We start from the raw sequence: 19,252 nt of genomic DNA on the forward strand, positions 1-19,252 counted from the left end.
AGATCAGAATGGGATTTGAGGATGGGCTGAAGGATAGGCATGGCTATGGGGAAGGGCCATACCAACTTGTTCATTATTCCAGTCAAGTTTTAGGCATGAGTAAAATCCTCTGGTATGAAATTCCATTGATCCTAGCAGGAGTGAGCGTAATTTTAGAGTAGAACAGGATAGATTTTAAATTTCAAAAATCAGGAAAACGGTTTTGACGAGTAAGTTCTAGATTTCGAAAGGTGGAATTTGAAATTTGGAACAAATCTTTATGCTTTTCTAGTTTTATGTCTTTGCGCGATCCTCTAGTATTTCATGACGTCCGATGGTGAGTGTGTAATCTGAAATCAATTTTACTCTATTAATGTTTCATATTCTTTTTGTGTTTGAAAAATGGGTTATGGTCATTGGACTTGCAAAAGCAAATGGTAATCATAAAATTTCATTGCAATAGTTCTATTTAGTATACATGTGAAGCCTAGATATACATCGAAATTGACTCTAGAACTTGTGACAAGGTTCAATTAAGTATACGTGTGAAATCTGAATATACCCTGAAACCTTTGACTGTATAGATTTTAGATTCTAGGGCATGCAGGGTAAATTTCAAATTCAAAAAATGAGAAATCGATTCCAACATATTGGTCCCAGGTGGAATTTGAAGCCGCTTACTTCTAATCTAGAATATTTTGGCTTTGGGAAAAGTTTACCAAAGTGTAGTAGCAGTTGTGATTGTAATACAACTCAATACTAAGTAGATATTTGTTAGTCTCGTCAGAATTTGAGAATAAGCACTTTCTGATGGGTGATATTTGACAACATATAGAATAGCCACGGAGGAAGAGTTAAAAGAATGTCTTATTTCGTGCCGATGACCTTATTGACTCCTCCCCTTCCTTGCGGACAGTGGAAAACGTCACAATTTGTTCGTGGCTTAGCGAAGGAAGTCAAGAAAGTAAATGGGGAAGCGGAAAGAACACCCTTACCAAAAGCATCCTCTTTCTTTCTCACTCAAAAAACGAAGACCAAAACTGTAATTTGAACAACAAATCTCGAGCTACACACAAGAATTCCTGATTATTTCAAACAGAGAGAGAGAGAGAGAGAGAGAGGATGAGGAAGGACTCTGAAGTCAATTCCGTGGCTTCGATGGAGTGGGGGAGGCTGGTGGTTTCATATCCGGGTACTGCACGAGAAACGTTGAATGTTAAACAAAAAACCAGAAACATCAGTCACCTAGGTCGCTGTACAATTTATAATTCCATGCAAACTTGTTGTAGACATTTGATGTATTGGCTACAGACATTACTTCTTGAACAAGGAGTGCACTTAAACTTTCGCAAAGACCATGCAATTTCCTTAGGATAGAAATATGAAAAACAGAACAGATTTCTTTGGCATGAATGCTTCTTAATAAAAGTTCAAATTTTTTCGGGAAATTCGGGGGAAATTTTCCTTTTGCTCCACATAGACAGGACTCTGTGTGTGAGGGCAAGAGATCATACATTTGGATATGGTGAGGATGATCTAGAAGCAGTTCTCTCCGGTGGTGTAGGCACTGTTATCTCATTCTGATGTCCATGGTCTAGAACTTGGTTCTCTCCCTGAGGAACGCTTGGAGAAGATGAACCTTCAGCTTTATTGCCATTTTTCTGGCTAACTGCACCATTCATTCCAACCTCTTGTCTGGACTTCTTGGAAGACATATGTACAGAAGGTGGCAAAAGGGATTCTTGTATGGCCTGCAAAGTAACACAGAAAACCCCAACTACCGTCTTCAGATAGTCTAATGCCAATATGATGCTTAGATCCAAGTAATGTGGCTGAGAGAGGCAGAAGATGGAAGATCAATCAGCTAAAGACTACACTTTATTACCAAAACAGCCATCCAAGCCAAAACTGGAGAGGAGATTCACGAACAACAACAACCAAAGAACCTGGATTAGACTACATTCGATACTTGGTCTTTTTGTTCCCTGTCTATTCAACTCACGACGAACCAATCAGTTTATGGATTCTGGATGTACACTGCAATTCCTTTACTCCACCTATTCCTAGAAAGAGAAGACTTCTGCTAACTACACCCAAATCTGCAAGCAATGGGAAAGAGTAACAGGAAAATGGCGAGCGAGCCAGATCAAGCAACAGTTCTCCATTCTCATTTGGTCCTTCAGGAAGAATGCATGATCGATTTGACGTATCTGAATGAACAAATTCTCAACTGAAACGACAGAGAGGTAATAAAAACCAGCATAGAGGGGAATAAGATTGCTTAAGATAAACAACATTGAACATACCAACCACCCTTTCTCGCCTCTAACCCCTCCTTTGATTGCATACGCCTCCTTGAAGCCATTCTTGAACAATAGTTCTGCAACTTTCATCGAATTGCCATCGAAACTACCTTCCACACAGAAACAAAAAAAAGTGGAAAATCAAAACAAGCATATGATCCGCACATGCCAATAGCAAATTCTTGTTAAAGACTCAAAAGTCTCCATTTTCATCATTTTTGGCAGGCAGGCACAAAAATCCAAAAAGACAAGATAAATTCAACTGATGATAAAATCAAATATCAAACGCATAGTCTACTATTTCATCTCAAACAACATACAAATGAAGCAAACTGGTGTTGCACATAGATGGTGTTTTGCACATACTTGTCCAGAATACAGAGGACAGTATTTGCAGGGTCCTTGAAGCTCGCCACAACAGCCTTCAAAAACTCATCCTCACGTCCCTCGTCGAACTGAACCTGAACCACAGTCTTGCTCATGTACTTCAAATCAGGAGACGCCATGGCCGCCAAGCTCTTCCTGTCCCTGATATCCAGGAGCTGCGCATTCGGGTCGTCCCTCAATTTCCTGAACGCGTCGATCGCAGAGACGTACTTGTACTTCCTCAAGTAATACTCCGCCACAGGAATCACAACGAGCCAAATGAAGGCACACCCAGCAACGAAGAACGGGTTCCTGTTGAAGAAGTCATCAATGGAGACCAAAATCGACTCCAGGTCGATCCTGCCCGAGACCTGATCGGCGGTAGGAGAGACGACGTCCTCGGAGGCTAAGCAAGGGAGCGAATCGAAGAGGTAGAACAGGGGGAAACAGAGAGGGGCTTTGGTCAAGCGCTGAGGCATGGAATGGCTTCTGAGAAGAAACAAGTGGGGACTTCTCGGGGTTGAAATGGAGGGGAGAGGGAGAGGGGCGAGTTTGGAGGACGTGGGCTTGAGCGTTTTGGGGTGGTTTAGGAACGGAAGAGAGGAAGATGAGAAGATGATGGAGAGAGACTCCATGGATGACTGTGAACGGTGAAGTGACGTGGCGTGAGTATGGGAGGAAGAAGATGATAAGAGCTGATGGGGGTGTTTGATTGGGCTTTCTGAGGCCCATGGTCTTGGGAATTCAGGCCCGTCTGGTTCGTTAAACTAATCATCCACTGGATATCTTCCACCTCCGGAGAAAGATCAATTTCTCTGTCGATTCTGTTCTGAGTTCGATCGTTCAATTTCTCGCGGGATCATCTTGAAGCTCTGGCTCAGCTGAACGACCACAGCAACAAGGAGTCGAAATTGGGGAAGGATGAGCAATATCTCCGGTGACGGAACCCTAACGCCGGGCGAGTTCCGAGTAGCCGCTTTCGCTTTCGCCGTGCGATGGAAGAGTTCCGTGTCCGCTTTCCCCCCGTGGTCGTGGCTTTCTCCCCCGAAGCATCCTTGGCTTTCGAACGAAGTAAATCCTTTCATTCACGTCCCCGATTGATTCGGTCCAAAGCTCGATGCGCTTAATTGTTGCTCGGTGTGTCTCAGGTGGATGGATATTTGGCGCTCGAGAACGTGTGCCTTCTCGACTCTAGTGAGGTTTCTATCGTTTGAATTTGAATGTAGCACTGGTTCTCAGATACTGGGGTCGTAGCGGTTAGCTAAAGTTGCATCTTTTTCGCCAGGAAAATCACGCCGGACGTTGTACTGGTTTGGAAGATCCTAATTGTTCTGGCGACGACGAGCCCATTGACGATGCCACGTTGGTATGCTTGATTGAATGGAAATCACTTTGGTTTCAATCGTAATTTGATGGAAAAATGAGTAGTCTATGATTTAATGACCGTTTTAAATGACAGGGTCGGATATCGGTTCCTGTTGCGTCGGTATTCTGATTCTAATATTGCTGCATTCGCCAGGTTCAGAGCTGCAGAGATGATTTTCGTTACTACGACTTCCACGTCATTTACGACTCTTCATACAGGGTTCCGGTGCTATATTTCCGTGCATACAGCGGAGGTATGATGTAGTTATGATATGAGATCGTGTGAGAGTAGAAGCTCGATGGATGGATGAGTTTGAATTGCTCATTTGTGACCGTTTGCTGTCTGTTTCTTGGACTGAGATACGATTTTATGCGATAAGTCATTGTACCTCTATCTTTTAATTTCCACGCTAAGCATACTGAATGTACTACTAGTAATGCAGCAAATAGTTGTTCAAGTGGCGAGTGGAGGTTCCCCATCTATCTTTTGAATGTAACAAAATGGATCGAGTGCAAATTCTGTAAAAGGAGAAGATGAAAACCGAAGTAAAACATGATTCTGTACGAAAAAGTTGTCTTTTCCCAGAATGTGGAGGATTTGGATTTATAGCTTGTTCTCGTCCCTTTTGCGCTAGACCTTCTGATGTTGTTTCCATAGCGACTCCTATTCTGCTAATATTGGATGCAAGTAGAGCCTAGAGGTGCCTTTGTGGAAGGAAGATGTGTCAACTGTGGAATATGATGATGGTTTTGAGGGTTGCTATCCAAGAACCCAATTCTAAGATATGCTTTCATAGTTTGGTTGAACTAATTCGCAGTGCAAAATGACCAAATGGGAGAGAGACATTTGTAACTTGGAGTTAAAAAGAGGCAAAACTTGGGAGTTAGCAGGGATAAAACTGTTTTTATTGAAGTGAGAACAAACTAGAGGGGATAACAGGAAGAGCTTCTTGTTTCCTTCATTAGGGCCATCCACACAACTGCTGAACTTGAAAGTACCTTGTTTTTTCCCGAAAAATTGGCAACACAATTAATTTTAGGTGACTGACAGGCTGCCTTTGAAGTAGGTCCTAGATGGAGTAACTTGAATAATATTCGAGTGAAAATGTAGGAGTCAAGTGAGTCAAGTTCAATGTGCAATGGCTAACACGGGATTTTGTGGTAAACTAGATTAATTTGGAAGGATTAATAGTCTTTTCTATACAAAAACCATGTATGATTCAATGGATAAGTCATGAGCTGAAAACTGGCCGAGTGCTGGGATACTCTTGTTATTACCACTGTTGACCTAATGTTTTTGTTCTTTAAACCTATTATGAAGCATTCTTATTGCTATCTCATCAGATGGGCGGACTCTACTCTTAAGTGAATTTGAAGGAGACCTTCCAGCTGACTCTTCAGAGGCACTAGTGAAATCAAAGTGGACATTTATAACTCAGGAGGTAAACGTCCTTGTCCGATATGTTTATTTTTTTGTTGTGATTTTCCTACATCAAAATGTTTCTGCTTGATTTCCTCGTTGTTTCTGATGACTGTCGTGTGACCCTCCTCCTGGGATAACGAGACTTTCTATCATGGACTGCAGGAGCATCCATACTTGAACAGGCCATGGTACAAATTACATCCATGCGGGACCAGTGAATGCATGAAATTGCTTTTCCAGAGTGACACCTCGATCAGAGCAACATCGGGCGCAGCTGAGCTATATTTGCTATCTTGGTTCTCCGTTGTTGGACGGATGGTGGGTCTTAGCATCCCTTACCAAATGATGAAATGTGAGAATGATACGTAGTTCAGCATGTACGGCAGTCTTGAGAAAGCATTGAGTTATTACTCGGCCATAAGCTATGACTAGAGCAAAGGGACAGTGGAGCAATTTTAAAAATTAGCCACCAAGGTAAGCCATTCTAGCCATGAGGGACGCGTTTCTTCGTGCTTGCACTTAGCGGTCAAGAACTCCGGTGGACGTATGGAGGATGTTAGTGGTCACTCACTTTGTCGTCACTTCGGGTGTTACTTGTTCTGTTACTGCCACGGCAGCCGGAGTGTCTCATAGTTAACCAGTTATGTAACTTTCAAACAAAACGAGCGCGTATCACATTGAGATGCAATTGGCAGTGAGTGATCATATCAGAATTGGTTTCAATGCAAAGGGGTGTTACCAAATTTGCAATCCTTCTCAGAATTGTTTTTAATGCTAAGAGTTGTTACCCAATTTTCAATGCTTCTCACTATCGATTTCGTTTGCTCTTACATCGATTTCATTTGCTCTTAGAACCATCGCTAGTTCAATAACCCACGGTAGTGCATTTCATCTGCTTAAAATATGACATGAGGGAAGAGGTCAAGAGGACTCCTGGTAAGACCAAGCGAACATTTCTCTCTCAATTGCATCAGTTTCAGTTCATGTTATTACAACAAGAAATGTCACATTTCCATGCAACAACGGAAAATGCTTTGGGCACCGCTAAACCAATATATAAAGATCAAAATTTTTGTTTGAACTACTCCTTCGGCCTCAAACAATCGATTCGGTATTGCACCAGAGCAAGTGGCCAACTTTATATGTGACTATGTAAACGTTTGTCTATTTGATGTTTGCCCATTGCACCGACTGAGGATTGACATAGCAGGCAAATGCATAAAAAGTTCTAAGTGGAGTCGGTTTCTTTTCTCTTGGCTGTTCGGTTAAAGCAGACTAAGAACTCGGTATTGCCCTCGGCACCCTTTAAAGGAGATTCAATCCAACCTTTCTTCTGGAACCCGAAATTTTCCACACCATCGATAATTTTTTCAAGAACCTGCACAGAAACACTTGGTTATGACCTATTGACGAAAAGGAAGATGTGAGGCTGAAAACATCAATAAACAAAAAGTCGGTTGTAAATGCCTACCTCTTGGTGAACAAGGGGATCCCTAACAATACCGCCACCCCCGACCTGGCAGAAGACAAGGAAAAAAATATCTTTCAATTCCCTGCTTTATGACCAGGATGTAAATGCATGCAGATTGTTTACATCCGCATAAGTTGTATAGAGAACACAGAACAGAACACTCAATTAATCGGAACTTTTACTTGTGATCTGCGGGCCTCAAATTGAGGCTTGACCAGGGTAACCAATGTGGCCTCTTCCTTCATCACATTTACCACGGCCGGCATGACCTACAACAGAAGACCAAACCGACAGTCACCAATTGGTGAAGAGTAATATACTGCTCCCAGAGAAATCAGAGACAAGACGCAAGGCTTGTAGAAGAACTCTGGAGCTTTCAAACTTACCAAGAGAATTGAGATGAATGAGAGGTCTAGAGTCACCAAATCAACCTTTTGGGGAAGCCCGGGAAGGTATCTCAAATTCGTCCGTTCTATTACTGAGACACGTTCATCTCGACGAATCTTGTCTGCTACCTAACAAGAAACAGGCACAAAATCTAAATGGTTTAGAAGAATAATCACAATTGTTCAAAACCGACATGAAATTGAATGTGCTTTTACTGTTCTCTCCATATTGTTGAAATGCAATGAATAACTAAAAGGAAGGTACCAAGTGCTTCTTTGAACACTATCGTCAAGTGCACAAGTAAATAAATATTAGAGAATTTACCTGTCCGTAACCAACATCAACTCCATAAACAAGTAATGCACCATACTGAAGCAAGCAATCTGTAAATCCCCCTGTGGACAGTCCTGAATCAAGAGCTACTTTTCCTTCCACATCAACACCTAATTGTTCAATGGCTGCTTCCAACTTGTATCCTGCTCTGAGTTCCATAATCAAAGGAAAGGAAAATTGAGCTGAGCATTTTTCACAATGACTCCAAACTTTTCCCTCAGCAACAGAAAATGAAAAGATGCAAAGAGTTTTCTCTGTGGAATAATCACCTACATACATATTTCGGAATTTCAGCTATTATCTCTACATTTGATTGATCCGATACAGGTGCTCCCGCTTTGTTGACCACTTTCCCATTCACAAAAACTTTTCCTGAGACATAGATCGTGAGAGGTGACAGATGACTTCAACGGCCCTAGCATCTGCTTAGCAGTTATAGTGATAATGCCAATGATATACGGAAAACATCTTTGATTGCCAATAGATGACAGAAAAGTTCTGGTTAAACCAAAAAGAAAATTTGCCAGATCAGTAAAATCTCAAGAACATAAGTAATGATTCTTTAGATTACAAGTTCTAAGATGGATCAATATCATGTAAAACAGATATAAATATGGATAGGGCATAATCAACAAACAATACCAGCCCACCCATTACCCGAGAACCCAACAATGATGACTTGTTAATCCAGCGGATTTCTTAGTTCCAGATATGAAAGTCATCACATGATCAACAATGTGAACAAACATATCATGTTAGACTGAACTCTCTACAGAGTTTCCCCAATTATTACAGAGTAATGATCACACATTTTTCAATACATAAGCTTGACCATTTTCGTTGCATGATGCCTCATGACCCAATCCAACAGGGTGTACCTTGGAGAATCCATGACTGAATTATGTTTCGACTGTACTGCTGATACCTTTCAAGACACACTTCATCAAGTCTCTTCTTCCTAAAGATGCCAAAAATGAAAGCAGATTCGATAATGAGCGGTACTAAAGGCAAATAAAAAAGTAGTGATATGCATGAAATTTCTACCAAATGTTTACTATGATATCCGCCTATACCTTGGGCTTAACAAACCAAATTGATTGCTTGATTCTTGTAAAGGATTTCATTTGACATGCTAGTTTTGATTAAGAAATAGAGAGCTTACTTCTTATGCGGCTGAAGCTTTTGCGACTTGACAGCAGCGAAACTTCTCAGCGGACAAAATAAATGGCCTCTGATCAATTTTACTGCATCACAAGTAACCAAAACACTTAGTCAGACTACCCCTTGAAGGCTAAAAAATCATCGAAACATATTCACAAAGGCAACAGCATCATAAACCAACATTCTCAAACGCGGGGCACGTCTAGGGTGTTTTGAGTTGATAAGAATACATCAAATATGATAAATATGTTCTCAGCGTTGGTAAATCAATGTAAAAGTATCAAAAATTAATCTCCCACCATTGACGTCTTTTTTTTTTTTTTAAAGGAAGAAAGAACGAGTTTACCACATTTTAAGTGGGTGTAAAGCCCGGGGAATGATGTGAAGGCAAACCGTAGAAGGAGAAGCGACTCAAACATGACTACTATTTGTGCTTGCAATACTAGCTGATCTGAGAAACTGAAAGGGAAAAATGAAATTGCAGAGGGACTATCGTCATCACTTTCCACACTCTTTTGTAAATTTCTCCTCCAAAAGCCTAGGGACAAAAAAGATTGAGCTTTACAAATCTTGGAACAGCCTGCGAGAACACAGGCAGGCTGCAGGCATGAAACATTTGAAGAACTCGCGAATCTCAATACCGAGCATGCAAGATACCCTTCTTTCGGCGGGAAATCTCCCACTTCTATCAGGGAAAAACCCGAAATCTTACGAAATGGAATCGAAGCAACCACAACCATGTCGACTCAGGAAAAGAAAAAAAAAAAAGAAGACAAAAGCCAACCACAACCACAAGCACAATACGAAGTGTTGAATTACTGGGTACAGTATGAAACTAGAGTGTACCATGAGAAGCGCAAGGCAAGCTCGACGTAGAACAGCGCGAGAAGACAAGAGGGAGATGGAGACGGCGAAGTGCCATCTCGTTCGGTTTCGCTTCGATTCAACTCGAAGCTCCGCTCAACTCCGTCCGAGTCGATGATTCTCCACTCACCAGCGCCATCTCTTTTTCTCGAGTCCAACACTTTCGGGTTTCGGGCCGGGCCAGGGCTGAGTGGACCAATTTTTTTATGGACCGGGGCTACTGGGTATGGGCTGGGCCCCCGGTTTTGCCCTGATCGGATTTTTCTAGCAGGTTGAACTAGTGATGGCCGGTTCGACGGAACCGCCGGTTTCGGTTCCAAAAAAAGGTGGAACCGGAACCGGCCCTTGAAGAGCCGGTTCCGATTCCAGGCCGGTTCTGGTTCCGGTTCGGAACCGCTGGTTCCAAAGCCCAAGTGCTCTTTTCACCCAACTTACTTCTTTTTATTTTTATTTTTATTTTTATTTTATAAAACCGGGTTGGAACCGGCGGTTCCGGGCTGGTTCCAACAATTTACAAACCGGAACCGGCCCTTGAGGGCCGGTTCCGGTTCCGGGTTGGAACCGTGGGCCCAGTCAACGGGCCGGTTCCAGGCCCACGGGTCCATTTGGCCACCTCTAGGTTGAACTTTGTCCAGTTTTTCGACCCAAAAGATAAAAAAAAAAAAAGCACTTTGTCCCCTTGAGAAATCAAGAATCATGATTGAGTTGAGTCAGATCAATAGAAAATAGGGTGAACTTGAACTCTGTGTTCGTGCTCGGCACTCAACTTGAGCTCCATCTTAGATATTGAAGCACATAGATAATTGAGGCACTCGAACTATGATGAGAAACACGATGTTAAGCAATTATATATATATATATATATGTTTAGAATAATGTACGTATAAAGATATAACCTTCATCTGAAATGGATACGTGCCCGATTTCATCATATATCCCATGGTAATCCGTTCTATCAGCATTGTCGGGTTGACTAGTCACGATCATGTTGATCATGAAGTGTTAGAAAGAAAATTACCACAACTGTATCCAATAATGGCTCAATGACGTACTTTTTACTGAAAACTTCTCATTTTGCCTAAATGAGTAGAAAGTTGTGATTTCTGACTAATGTAGTAATGGGTGTCGTCTTGGCCAGGCCAGGAGGGCCTTTTGCCAAAGTGGATAAGGCGGATAAGGTCACGGCCACCATCCAACCAATCAAAACCCTCCAACCTCACACTCCACTCCTCTCCAACCACGAGATTTCTTGCAATGGATCCTCTCACCCAGTTTCACAAAATCTAACTCCCCTTCCTCTTCTCCGTTATATATCTGCACAAGCTTCCCCTTCGGAAGAATCTTCTTGCTTTTTTGGAGTTCTCAGGAGAGAAGCTGCAGAAGGAAAATGGCTGCTGCAACTGCATCTCCCATGGCCAGTCACCTCAAGAGCAGCTTCGCATCATCATCAGCCTCATCCAGGAGCCTGATTGCTCCCAAGGGCCTCTCCGGCTCCTCCTTCAGAGCCTTGCCCGCCAAGAGGACTCCCTCCTTCACTGTCAAGGCTGTCCAGTCAGAGAAGGTGACCCATTTCTTGTCCACCATGCGTCATGTCTGCCGCTCTATTTTTCACCAATGGCAATGTTGCGAGTCTTGATTCGATCGAATGTGCTTGTTGTACAGTGTGGAGTCGAAACAAAAATGGTCATTTTAAGCATCTCTCTGTTATTCTCTAGTCATCTGACTTGTTGAACCAGTCTTTGATGGAAGAACGAAATGAGACTTGAAGATGATCATGGAAGTTTCAGTTTTCTATCATGTGGCCTTGTTTCTCGTTCTTGGTTCTACTGATAACGGTTCTAAAAGCTTAAGCTTGGAGGCGAGGAACCGATTTAATATTTATATATCCTAACAAAGCTGGTCGGAGAGTAAAAGTCACCATGAATGGACTTCTGTAGTGTGGTTAGCTCTGTCAGGGGTATTTTTTCATGGGTTGTTAAAAGAGCCACGTAAGAGATTATAGCACGGTTGTTCATTTGTACACTAAATTTCCTAGTAGTGGCTTCGTTCACTCATTACATTAGTCGATGGGTTTCCATTCCACCATCTACCTCTTTGCATGCAGCCGACCTTTCAAGTGATTCAACCCCTCAATGGTGATCCTTTCATCGGGAGCCTCGAGACTCCGGTCACGTCCAGCCCGCTCATCGCATGGTACCTCTCCAACCTCCCTGCCTATAGGACCGCCGTGAGCCCGCTCCTCCGGGGTGTTGAGGTGGGCCTCGCCCACGGATTTCTCCTGGTGGGGCCATTCGTCAAGACCGGCCCGTTGAGGAACACGGAGTACGCGGGAGCAGCAGGATCGTTGGCTGCCGGAGGCCTGGTTGTGATCCTGAGCATCTGCTTGACGATGTATGGGATCGCCTCGTTCAATGAAGGAGAGCCCTCGACAGCACCGTCCCTAACCTTGACCGGGAGGAAGAAGGAGCCTGATCAGTTGCAGACTGCGGACGGGTGGGCCAAGTTCAGCGGCGGGTTCTTCTTCGGCGGGATCTCCGGGGTCATCTGGGCCTACGTCCTCCTCTATGTGGTCAACCTTCCTTACTTTGTGAAGTAAATTCGATTCATACAGAAGAGAGAGAGCGAGAGAGAGAGAGAGATGAAACTCAAGAGTGATGTCTGTATATTTGAACCGTTTGGGAAGGAATGGGATTGAGGAAATTTCATGTCATTTGGCTCTGTATAAGCCAGAATTTCCCTGGACTTTGTCAAAGAAATGTGCATTCGCAGAGGGTTCTGATTGCGCTCACTTGTGTGTCAATGCTTATCATCAGCAACGGATGAAGTGTTTCCTCAGGCAAAACTGGATCATGAGGATCACATAAGCGTGATGAGAATTGAGAATTCCGATTGATGAATCGATACTTTTGTATGTCAAGCAAGTTCAAGAGCAGATTTTGCGCTTAATTTAGAGCATATGTGGTTACAGCCGTTGGTCAAATATATTAATGTGCTCCTGGTGATTTTTCATGACTTAGGGGTGTCAACGGTTTGGATTTTCAGGAAACCGGAACCGATAAGATGAGCAGCTGGACTGAACCGAAGAGATATGAAGATCACGGTTCAAAGGGTTTTTTCAAGAGGCGTAAAAAAGAAGAGAGATTTTAAGTCCCGGAGTTCAGTTTTTATTGAGAATTTCGATTACGGCTCGATTAACCGAACCAAAACAATTCGAACCAGGGAAAAAGAACGGTCATGCTTCTTTCTCTAGCACAAGATCGCCAGTAAGCGCCGTGGTAGTGGGTTATGCTTCTTCTATAAATACTGCACTCTTTAGACGTGGAAGTTAATCTAATAGTACAAAAAAATCCCCATTCACTCGAATTCCTCATTTATTAGTAGAGTCAACACTTTCACTCGATGAGCACGGGTGCATTTCTCAGGCCATATACTTCTCGAGCAAAGTAACGATGTTCAACTTGATCCCAACTTAACTAGAGAAAAAAAAAAAAGGGAAAGCTTCTTTTGTTAATAGCTCCATTCAGCGCGATTAATCAATCATACCACATCAGTCGTGTAATCGACACATAAAATATTTTTTTCTTCGATCAAGGAATGTCCATTAAGACTTTGCATTTTTCAATCAAGGGATGTCCATTAGGACTTCGCATCATGTGGCCCGCCACGTTACTGGTCAAAGTGCGTCGAGTAAATTAAAAAGAAAAGGGATAACCATACCAAAAAAGAAAAAAAAAAAAAAAAGGAATATATTCACCGGAAGTCCTAAAACTATACAATTGAGTTCTAAATCTTGAAAAAAAAATGCAATCAAGTCCTAAAACTTGTCAAATCGGTATAATCGGATCCTTCTATTAACTCTATCCAACTTAGCTAATGAAAAATACTAACGTAGCTTTTTATTAATATTTTCTCTCACTTACGTGATGGCGACATAGCTAAAGCGACGTCGTTTTGGTCTAAATTTTTTATATATAAATATAAATTTATTTAAATTTCATAAAAAAAGATAAAACCCAAAAAAATTAAGGACGGGTTATTTGATGGCAACTGACCTTTGCTAGAAGAAAAGGTAATTTTGCTTCTTTATAAAATGAGATTGAGTACTTCTTAACAGAAAAGGGAAAAAGCTACCAAAAAATCCTAAATTATGACTACCGTGATACATTTATCTTAAACTTTTTATTGTGACACAAAAAACTCCAAACTTTTATTCATGTGAAACATTTGCCCCACACTTATACCAGTGTGACACATTTACCCCAAACTTTTTTTTGACACAAAAAGATAATTTAGGGTAAACATGTCATAGTGATATAAGTTTGGGATTTTTTGTGTCATACAAATTTTTTTGGGATAAATGTATCATATGGATATAAGTTTGGGGTTTTTGATGTCATAAGAAAAAGTTTATGATAAATTTGTTGCAGTGGATCTAATTTAGGATTTTTGATGGTGTTTTCCCAATAGAAAATGAAAAGGAGCACTTAGCAAAAACAGAAAGAAAAGAAAATCAAGAAAAAGAGTGAAGGCTATTTGACAAGTAACGACAACCAGACACATCCTATCCTACGAAGAAACGGTTAACTTTAACGGTCACTTGGCCTCTCCCACTCTCTCAGCTTCCCGCTACAACACAGCCATGGCGATCCAAGCAAGTCAAGCTATGATCCCTTTTCTTCACGCCCGCCAACTCGAATGCCTCGTCCGAAGCCATAAATCCTCTCTATCCTCTCGGTTCGGTGATCGACCCAAATCGGCTGCTCAGATCATTAGCCGCAGAGATTCTAACAAGCTCACTTGCAAGGCCAGTGTCGACGACCGCGATGAGGTACTTGATTCTGGAAAATTAGCGACTTGCAACTTATTTTTGATTGTGCCATTGATTCTTTGACAAGATCATGGCTGGTTTCGTTTTAATGGGTGGACAGGATTATCTGATAGATGCTCCTGTGTCAGCTGGAGATGGCTTCTCTTTCACCGGAGGTCTTGCTCTTGTTCCTCTTGCTATTTCTTCATCGTTAAAGTGACGGGATATTAATCGCTGAACGCACGAATATCACTATACATAAGTTTGTTTATGCACAAAAATTTGAACTACGGCTGTGGGTGGGTTCTTGCCAGGTAAATATTCCGATGGGCCGAGCCAGTCTGATGAATGGTTTAAGCAAGGAAAGATGGTCAGTCTTTGTACTCTGTTTTATCTTCCGAACACGGCTTTCGATATTGAAAATTTTCTGCTGTTTGTTGACAACTTGTTGATACATTGGTGCTCTAGGTTGTATGGATTTTAACCACATTCTGATACCACATGTTGTTTGAAAAATGAAAGTGTCCTTTCTGATGCAAAAGAACAAAGGAATGCATGTGCTCGTTCATATTGATCATTGCACCAAGGCTGGTTTTCTGGTCATATTGATCATTGCGAAGGCTAAGGCTAAGGCTCGGTCATATTGATCATTGCACCAAGGCTGGTTTTCTGGTCAAGTCGATTGTATATTGTCGCTGTACAAATTAGTCTTTACCCTCTTATTTGTCAGGTGAAAGCGTTTCCTGTTGTCGGTTCTGGAGAGAAGGCCAAAGATCCTATTTTTGGACTAACAATGGGTTCTGGTTCCCAGTCTCCGGCAGATATTTTCAGGTACTGTTAACTACTAGAAAGCAGCTGGTACCTGAACCGGCTTAATTTGTAGAATGTCAATCAACCAAATTGATCTATCCATTCATAAGTAACACTCCATGCCTGCACAAATTGAGATTGGATTATTTGCAGGACTACCGATTGAAACATGCTATAAATGATTTTGTCCCCTAGATGGTTCTGCGTCGAAAGTGGAATTGCCGATAATCCTCTGGTCTTGTTAGTTCACGGCTTTCCTTCTCAGGTCAGTCCAATGTAGTTTTTACTAGCAATGTGTCTATGCAATCATGCTTGGCAGACATGTTTCTGCAAGTAATGATTTTTTTGGGTGCTAATGCCCGGATTAGTCTTCTGCATCTTAATTTAGCTCTTAGTTCCACCTATGGCAGATGGCGGATGAACCATTGAGTTTATTAAAGTACCATACATGTTCATATACAATAAGCAAGTCAGTATTCCTGTCTCTGTGTATTGCTCACTTTGAATGAGAAAATATTATGCTTGAAATACAGGCTTACTCATACCGCAAAATTCTTCCAATTCTCTCAAAGGACTACCATGCAATTGCTTTCGACTGGATAGGTGAGATCATTCACTTAAAATTTGCTGTGAAGTTTTTGAAATTGTACATCAGCCCTCTCTCATTTTGCATGAATTAGTACTCAATGAATACGCATTTTGCAAAATATACTAAGGGGAAACGATGATCAATGTATAAGATTTGTGAATAGCAAGTTTGGATAGAGAAAACACCATGGCAACACCAAGCCGCTCACACTGCCTCCAGGCGCAGGCAAAGAACCAGGTATCAGGTGTTATGCTTGCACAGAATCCAAATTCTGAGCACTGGGGGAAATACAAGGATTCTTCTTGTCTTACTGGAGGAAAAAGCATGGTACTCCATCTAATTAGAAGATGGTTCAGACCATAATCCAAGCTCACTTTATGGAGTATACAGTTCAACAGTCCAAAGTTCACACTGATCAATTGGTGCTGCAATTTATACCATAGGCACTACTTGCGCCCTTTGCAGACAATGACACTTATGCAGACACTCTGAATTTTGTTCTTTCATTGCTCATCTTTCTCCTTCTGCAAGAGAAGTATCCATATCATTCATTAAGCTGATTGCTGTGATGACTAGCTTTCTCAATTGTAAATACTGACACAGGGACTTCTTTCATTTTGCCCTTGCCCCTTTCAGGCTTTGGATTTTCGGATAAACCCCAACCTGGATATGGATTTAACTACACATTGAATGGTACTCTTCAATGTGAATAAAAGCCTACTATATACTTTACATGGTGGTTTGTTTAGACCCTTTCTGGACGTGATGCCAGCAATGGAGTTTGCACTGGATAATTCTGCTTCTGGATTGCAGAATATGTGTCATCCTTGGAGTCTCTTATAAACAGTCTTGGTGTTGATAAAGTTTCTCTAGTTGTCCAGGTACGTTTGCCTTTGACGAATGCAGCATTAATTTCTAGGAGTATGATTGAATGTATTGCTGAAGCAATCGATCTCCGATGTGATGTGCAGGGATACTTTTCCCCGGTTGTTGTTAAATATGCCAGGAAGCATCAGGAGAAGCTAAATCATTTGATCCTCTTAAACCCACCTGTAAGATATCCGGAAACCTTCTTGTGCCAGTCATGTCATTCTTTCTGTAATCTACCTTGTTATTCGCTGATCGCATTGAGTTCATCAAATGCCAACACTTGTCGCCATGAACATAGGGGGTTGGAATCTCTTTAAAGTTTTAAGAACCTTCTTTTCTAGGTTTATCTGTTTGATTTTCATGTTGATCTTTACCTAGCTTCAAAGAACTTTAGTAAGCTGGCACTTAGTTTGTCTTCAGTTGGCGGTGATAAAGGCTGTCACCAATATCTTCATCTATACATTCATTTTCTTTCGGAACCACGGGGTCGAGATGCTCATATCCATTTTCAGTATGTTTTGAGTGGATTGTGACTTGCTTGACTTTGAACCTAGACCATAAACCATTTTGATGTGTATGTTTCGAGTGGACTGTGACTTGCTTGACTTTGAACCTAGACCATAAACCATTTTGATGTGGCAACACGTGATGACAACAAGTAGGGCAATTCAGCATCCTCTTGAGTGATGTATGATATTTGACTCTCTCTTGTTTCTGCTCTAAGCTGACAAGCAAACATGCTAACCTTCCATCAAGCCTGTCCATATTCAGCAACTTCTTGCTTGGTGAGATTTTCTCTCAGGTTTGGACTCTCTTGCCTTTCATTCTCAAGTGATTCCCTTATGTTCTGAGGACTACTTCAGGATCATTAATTAGTTCAATCTTTCCGAATAGGATCCGCTTAGGGCCAGCGATAAGGCCCTGACTAGTTGCGGTCCTTACAAAATGAAAGAGGATGATGCTATGGTTTACAGGAGACCTTACCTCACATCTGGCTCCTCTGGCTTTGCACTGAATGCAATTAGTAGGGCGATGAGGAAAGAGCTCAAGGTAACTCACTTTTTCCTTATTGCATGTCATTGCTTTGATTTTGCTGAAACTTGAGCTGTCATTGATGCAGCTTTTACATCGTAGTATATTATCACCTGCAAAGGACTTGCCTAAGTGGACAATGCTAAACTTGTTTATAAATTATTTTAGTATAGTTGGTAATCACTTCAATTAAGGTTGGTAATTTCTAACAAGGATTGGTCAATTTAAAGGGTTGGTAAGTAAGACAAATAAAAGTTGGTAAATCGATACTAGTTAGTAACCTAACGGGAGAAAAAGGTATGTAAAATTAAAGTATGAATTGACAAATTTAAGGCGTTTGTAAGAAGAGAAAGATAAAAGTTGGCAAATGATACCAAAAGTCGATAAATTGGAAAGAAAAGAAAATAAACAACTGTAAGTAACTAGAACGAGAGTTGGTAACCAAAAACTAGTAGGTATTTTGATAGTAACAAAATTGGTAAGTCACTAAATAAGGATTTAAAAATTCATGTAAAAGTTGGCAAATTTAAGGCGTTGGTAAGAAAGTTGAAATAAATATTAGTAGAACATTTAAAAAATCGACAATTTGTGAACTGTCAAAATGAGAAAGTAATGTAATCACAATGTTAGTAAATTACCAAGGTTGTGGGGATACTAGTATGGTGGGCTTTAAATTGCATTAATCACATTCCCAATGTATAAAGCCTTAGTTTTTTCTCAGCACTACCAATAACTGGTATTGCTCCAGAGTCAGGACAGGAAAATATGGTGCTAGCTTTCAACATTTAGTAACTTCCAGGATCTTTGTTATTGATATTTTACCGTGAAGAATAGCTGATACTGCCGTAATATTTTCGTGAGAGATGAATTGAGCCGTTCAGTTGTTGCATATTTATTATGCTTATCGCAACTGTCATGCCTAATAGAACTATGTAGAAGAAACAAGGATGATACTCAAGGATGAAAGCTGGAAAGTTAAAACTACGGTATGCTGGGGTCAGAGAGACCGTTGGCTTGGCTACGATGGGGTTGAAGAATTCTGCAAGGACTCAAAACTCAAGATGGTTGAGCTTCCTATGGTACAAGCCGAATGCAATTGTGATCCCTTCATTTTGTTGAGTCATTTTCCATCTGCTAAGGCATTAAAAAGGTTGGTGTGCTTTCCAGGCAGGGCATCACGTGCAGGAGGATTCAGGGGAAGAACTTGGAAAACTGATCGCGGAGATTGTTGGCAGAAGAGTTCAGCTATGATAGGAAAGGGGTGAAAGATCCTTTCCGAATGAATGAATGGAAAAGGCAACGAATTTGCGAGAGTTAGCACTTGTTAACACTGGCTTTCAGGTTTGGCATTGCGAATCTGGTCAGTGTCTACCAAGGAACTGAATCTGTTTGTAATGATCATTCCACGGTGCAATATTTTCTCTGTCATGTTTCGTTACTTTGCTAGTGGATATGAGATCGTACAACTTACTGAAAAGTAACAGAAACCCGT

The 19,252-nt window shown here is 41.4% G+C and overlaps 5 protein-coding genes and 1 long non-coding RNA gene across 9 annotated transcripts; 3 read left to right on the forward strand and 3 right to left on the reverse strand.

Annotated features, from left to right (window-relative positions):
* Nucleotides 1-970: 970 nt before the first annotated feature.
* Nucleotides 971-3,321, reverse strand: LOC115728306 (rhodanese-like domain-containing protein 4A, chloroplastic). 2 transcript variants are annotated; one of them, XM_030658656.2, is made up of 4 exons: nucleotides 2,649-3,321; nucleotides 2,286-2,388; nucleotides 1,494-1,730; nucleotides 971-1,174 (listed from the first exon to the last, which is right to left on the reverse strand). In XM_030658656.2, exons 1-4 carry the CDS (start codon nucleotides 3,281-3,283, stop codon nucleotides 1,121-1,123), a joined length of 1,029 nt encoding a protein of 342 aa, XP_030514516.2. In that variant the 5' UTR covers nucleotides 3,284-3,321; the 3' UTR covers nucleotides 971-1,120. The 2 variants fall into 2 exon arrangements, 1 of the variants encoding a protein (XP_030514516.2); XR_004013809.2 differs by lacking the exon at nucleotides 971-1,174 and adding an exon at nucleotides 1,198-1,322 and having other exon boundaries at nucleotides 1,375-1,730.
* Nucleotides 3,322-3,430: 109 nt separating this feature from the next.
* On the forward strand, nucleotides 3,431-6,128 carry LOC115728308 (ubiquitin-like-conjugating enzyme ATG10). Of its 2 annotated transcripts, none has more exons than XM_048283094.1 (6): nucleotides 3,431-3,719; nucleotides 3,797-3,847; nucleotides 3,934-4,014; nucleotides 4,168-4,267; nucleotides 5,358-5,455; nucleotides 5,578-6,128. In XM_048283094.1, the coding sequence occupies exons 1-6, from the start codon at nucleotides 3,570-3,572 to the stop codon at nucleotides 5,803-5,805; spliced, it is 708 nt and encodes a 235-aa protein (XP_048139051.1). In that variant the 5' UTR covers nucleotides 3,431-3,569; the 3' UTR covers nucleotides 5,806-6,128. The 2 variants fall into 2 exon arrangements, with proteins under 2 accessions (XP_048139051.1, XP_030514518.2); XM_030658658.2 differs by having other exon boundaries at nucleotides 3,433-3,719; nucleotides 5,599-6,128.
* A 242-nt stretch (nucleotides 6,129-6,370) lies between these two features.
* LOC115727895 (hemolysin A) lies at nucleotides 6,371-9,918 on the reverse strand. 2 transcript variants are annotated; one of them, XM_030658209.2, is made up of 10 exons: nucleotides 9,635-9,918; nucleotides 8,790-8,871; nucleotides 8,506-8,585; nucleotides 7,897-7,999; nucleotides 7,619-7,775; nucleotides 7,294-7,422; nucleotides 7,090-7,176; nucleotides 6,908-6,952; nucleotides 6,625-6,814; nucleotides 6,371-6,593 (listed from the first exon to the last, which is right to left on the reverse strand). In XM_030658209.2, the coding sequence occupies exons 1-9, from the start codon at nucleotides 9,708-9,710 to the stop codon at nucleotides 6,665-6,667; spliced, it is 909 nt and encodes a 302-aa protein (XP_030514069.1). In that variant the 5' UTR covers nucleotides 9,711-9,918; the 3' UTR covers nucleotides 6,371-6,593; nucleotides 6,625-6,664. The 2 variants fall into 2 exon arrangements, with proteins under 2 accessions (XP_030514069.1, XP_030514068.1); XM_030658208.2 differs by having other exon boundaries at nucleotides 6,371-6,814.
* Nucleotides 9,919-10,912: 994 nt separating this feature from the next.
* On the forward strand, nucleotides 10,913-12,440 carry LOC115727889 (photosystem I reaction center subunit XI, chloroplastic). Its single transcript, XM_030658202.2, has 2 exons — nucleotides 10,913-11,213; nucleotides 11,757-12,440. Exons 1-2 carry the CDS (start codon nucleotides 11,040-11,042, stop codon nucleotides 12,246-12,248), a joined length of 666 nt encoding a protein of 221 aa, XP_030514062.1. The 5' UTR covers nucleotides 10,913-11,039; the 3' UTR covers nucleotides 12,249-12,440.
* A 1,774-nt stretch (nucleotides 12,441-14,214) lies between these two features.
* LOC115728305 (cis-3-alkyl-4-alkyloxetan-2-one decarboxylase) lies at nucleotides 14,215-19,250 on the forward strand. The gene is made up of 13 exons (XM_030658655.2): nucleotides 14,215-14,480; nucleotides 14,581-14,635; nucleotides 14,774-14,829; nucleotides 15,190-15,290; nucleotides 15,465-15,534; nucleotides 15,803-15,872; nucleotides 16,495-16,551; nucleotides 16,672-16,739; nucleotides 16,830-16,910; nucleotides 17,453-17,530; nucleotides 17,623-17,778; nucleotides 18,687-18,839; nucleotides 18,928-19,250. Exons 1-13 carry the CDS (start codon nucleotides 14,292-14,294, stop codon nucleotides 19,009-19,011), a joined length of 1,218 nt encoding a protein of 405 aa, XP_030514515.2. The 5' UTR covers nucleotides 14,215-14,291; the 3' UTR covers nucleotides 19,012-19,250.
* Nucleotides 16,957-17,529, reverse strand: LOC115728310. The gene is made up of 2 exons (XR_004013810.2): nucleotides 17,342-17,529; nucleotides 16,957-17,278 (listed from the first exon to the last, which is right to left on the reverse strand). It is a non-coding gene; the product is annotated as an uncharacterized LOC115728310 (long non-coding RNA).
* Nucleotides 19,251-19,252: the final 2 nt, after the last annotated feature.

This window comes from Rhodamnia argentea, chromosome 7 (assembly GCF_020921035.1).
Source record: "Rhodamnia argentea isolate NSW1041297 chromosome 7, ASM2092103v1, whole genome shotgun sequence".
Lineage (NCBI taxonomy): Eukaryota > Viridiplantae > Streptophyta > Magnoliopsida > Myrtales > Myrtaceae > Rhodamnia > Rhodamnia argentea.

Bases quoted from the DNA above. Each gene is read 5' to 3' on its own strand.
- LOC115728306 (XM_030658656.2), bottom strand. From the start codon at position 3,283: ATGGAGTCTCTCTCCATCATCTTCTCATCTTCCTCTCTTCCGTTCCTA. The intron at 1,731-2,285 runs GTATGTTCAATG...GTTACTTTGCAG, and splicing joins GAGGCGAGAAAGGGTGGTTG to GCCATACAAGAATCCCTTTT. The intron at 1,175-1,493 runs GTATGATCTCTT...TTTCTCGTGCAG, and splicing joins CATCCTCACCATATCCAAAT to TACCCGGATATGAAACCACC.
- LOC115727889 (XM_030658202.2), top strand. From the start codon at position 11,040: ATGGCTGCTGCAACTGCATCTCCCATGGCCAGTCACCTCAAGAGCAGC. The intron at 11,214-11,756 runs GTGACCCATTTC...CTTTGCATGCAG, and splicing joins AGGCTGTCCAGTCAGAGAAG to CCGACCTTTCAAGTGATTCA.
- LOC115728305 (XM_030658655.2), top strand. From the start codon at position 14,292: ATGGCGATCCAAGCAAGTCAAGCTATGATCCCTTTTCTTCACGCCCGC. The intron at 15,535-15,802 runs GTCAGTCCAATG...CTTGAAATACAG, and splicing joins TTCACGGCTTTCCTTCTCAG to GCTTACTCATACCGCAAAAT. The intron at 16,911-17,452 runs GTAAGATATCCG...TTCTGCTCTAAG, and splicing joins TGATCCTCTTAAACCCACCT to CTGACAAGCAAACATGCTAA.
- LOC115727895 (XM_030658209.2), bottom strand. From the start codon at position 9,710: ATGGCACTTCGCCGTCTCCATCTCCCTCTTGTCTTCTCGCGCTGTTCT. The intron at 6,953-7,089 runs GTAAAAGTTCCG...GTCTTCTGCCAG, and splicing joins TTGAGGCCCGCAGATCACAA to GTCGGGGGTGGCGGTATTGT. The intron at 6,815-6,907 runs GTAGGCATTTAC...GTTTCTGTGCAG, and splicing joins ATCCCCTTGTTCACCAAGAG to GTTCTTGAAAAAATTATCGA.
- LOC115728308 (XM_048283094.1), top strand. From the start codon at position 3,570: ATGAGCAATATCTCCGGTGACGGAACCCTAACGCCGGGCGAGTTCCGA. The intron at 3,848-3,933 runs GTTTCTATCGTT...CTTTTTCGCCAG, and splicing joins GCCTTCTCGACTCTAGTGAG to GAAAATCACGCCGGACGTTG. The intron at 5,456-5,577 runs GTAAACGTCCTT...TGGGATAACGAG, and splicing joins GGACATTTATAACTCAGGAG to ACTTTCTATCATGGACTGCA.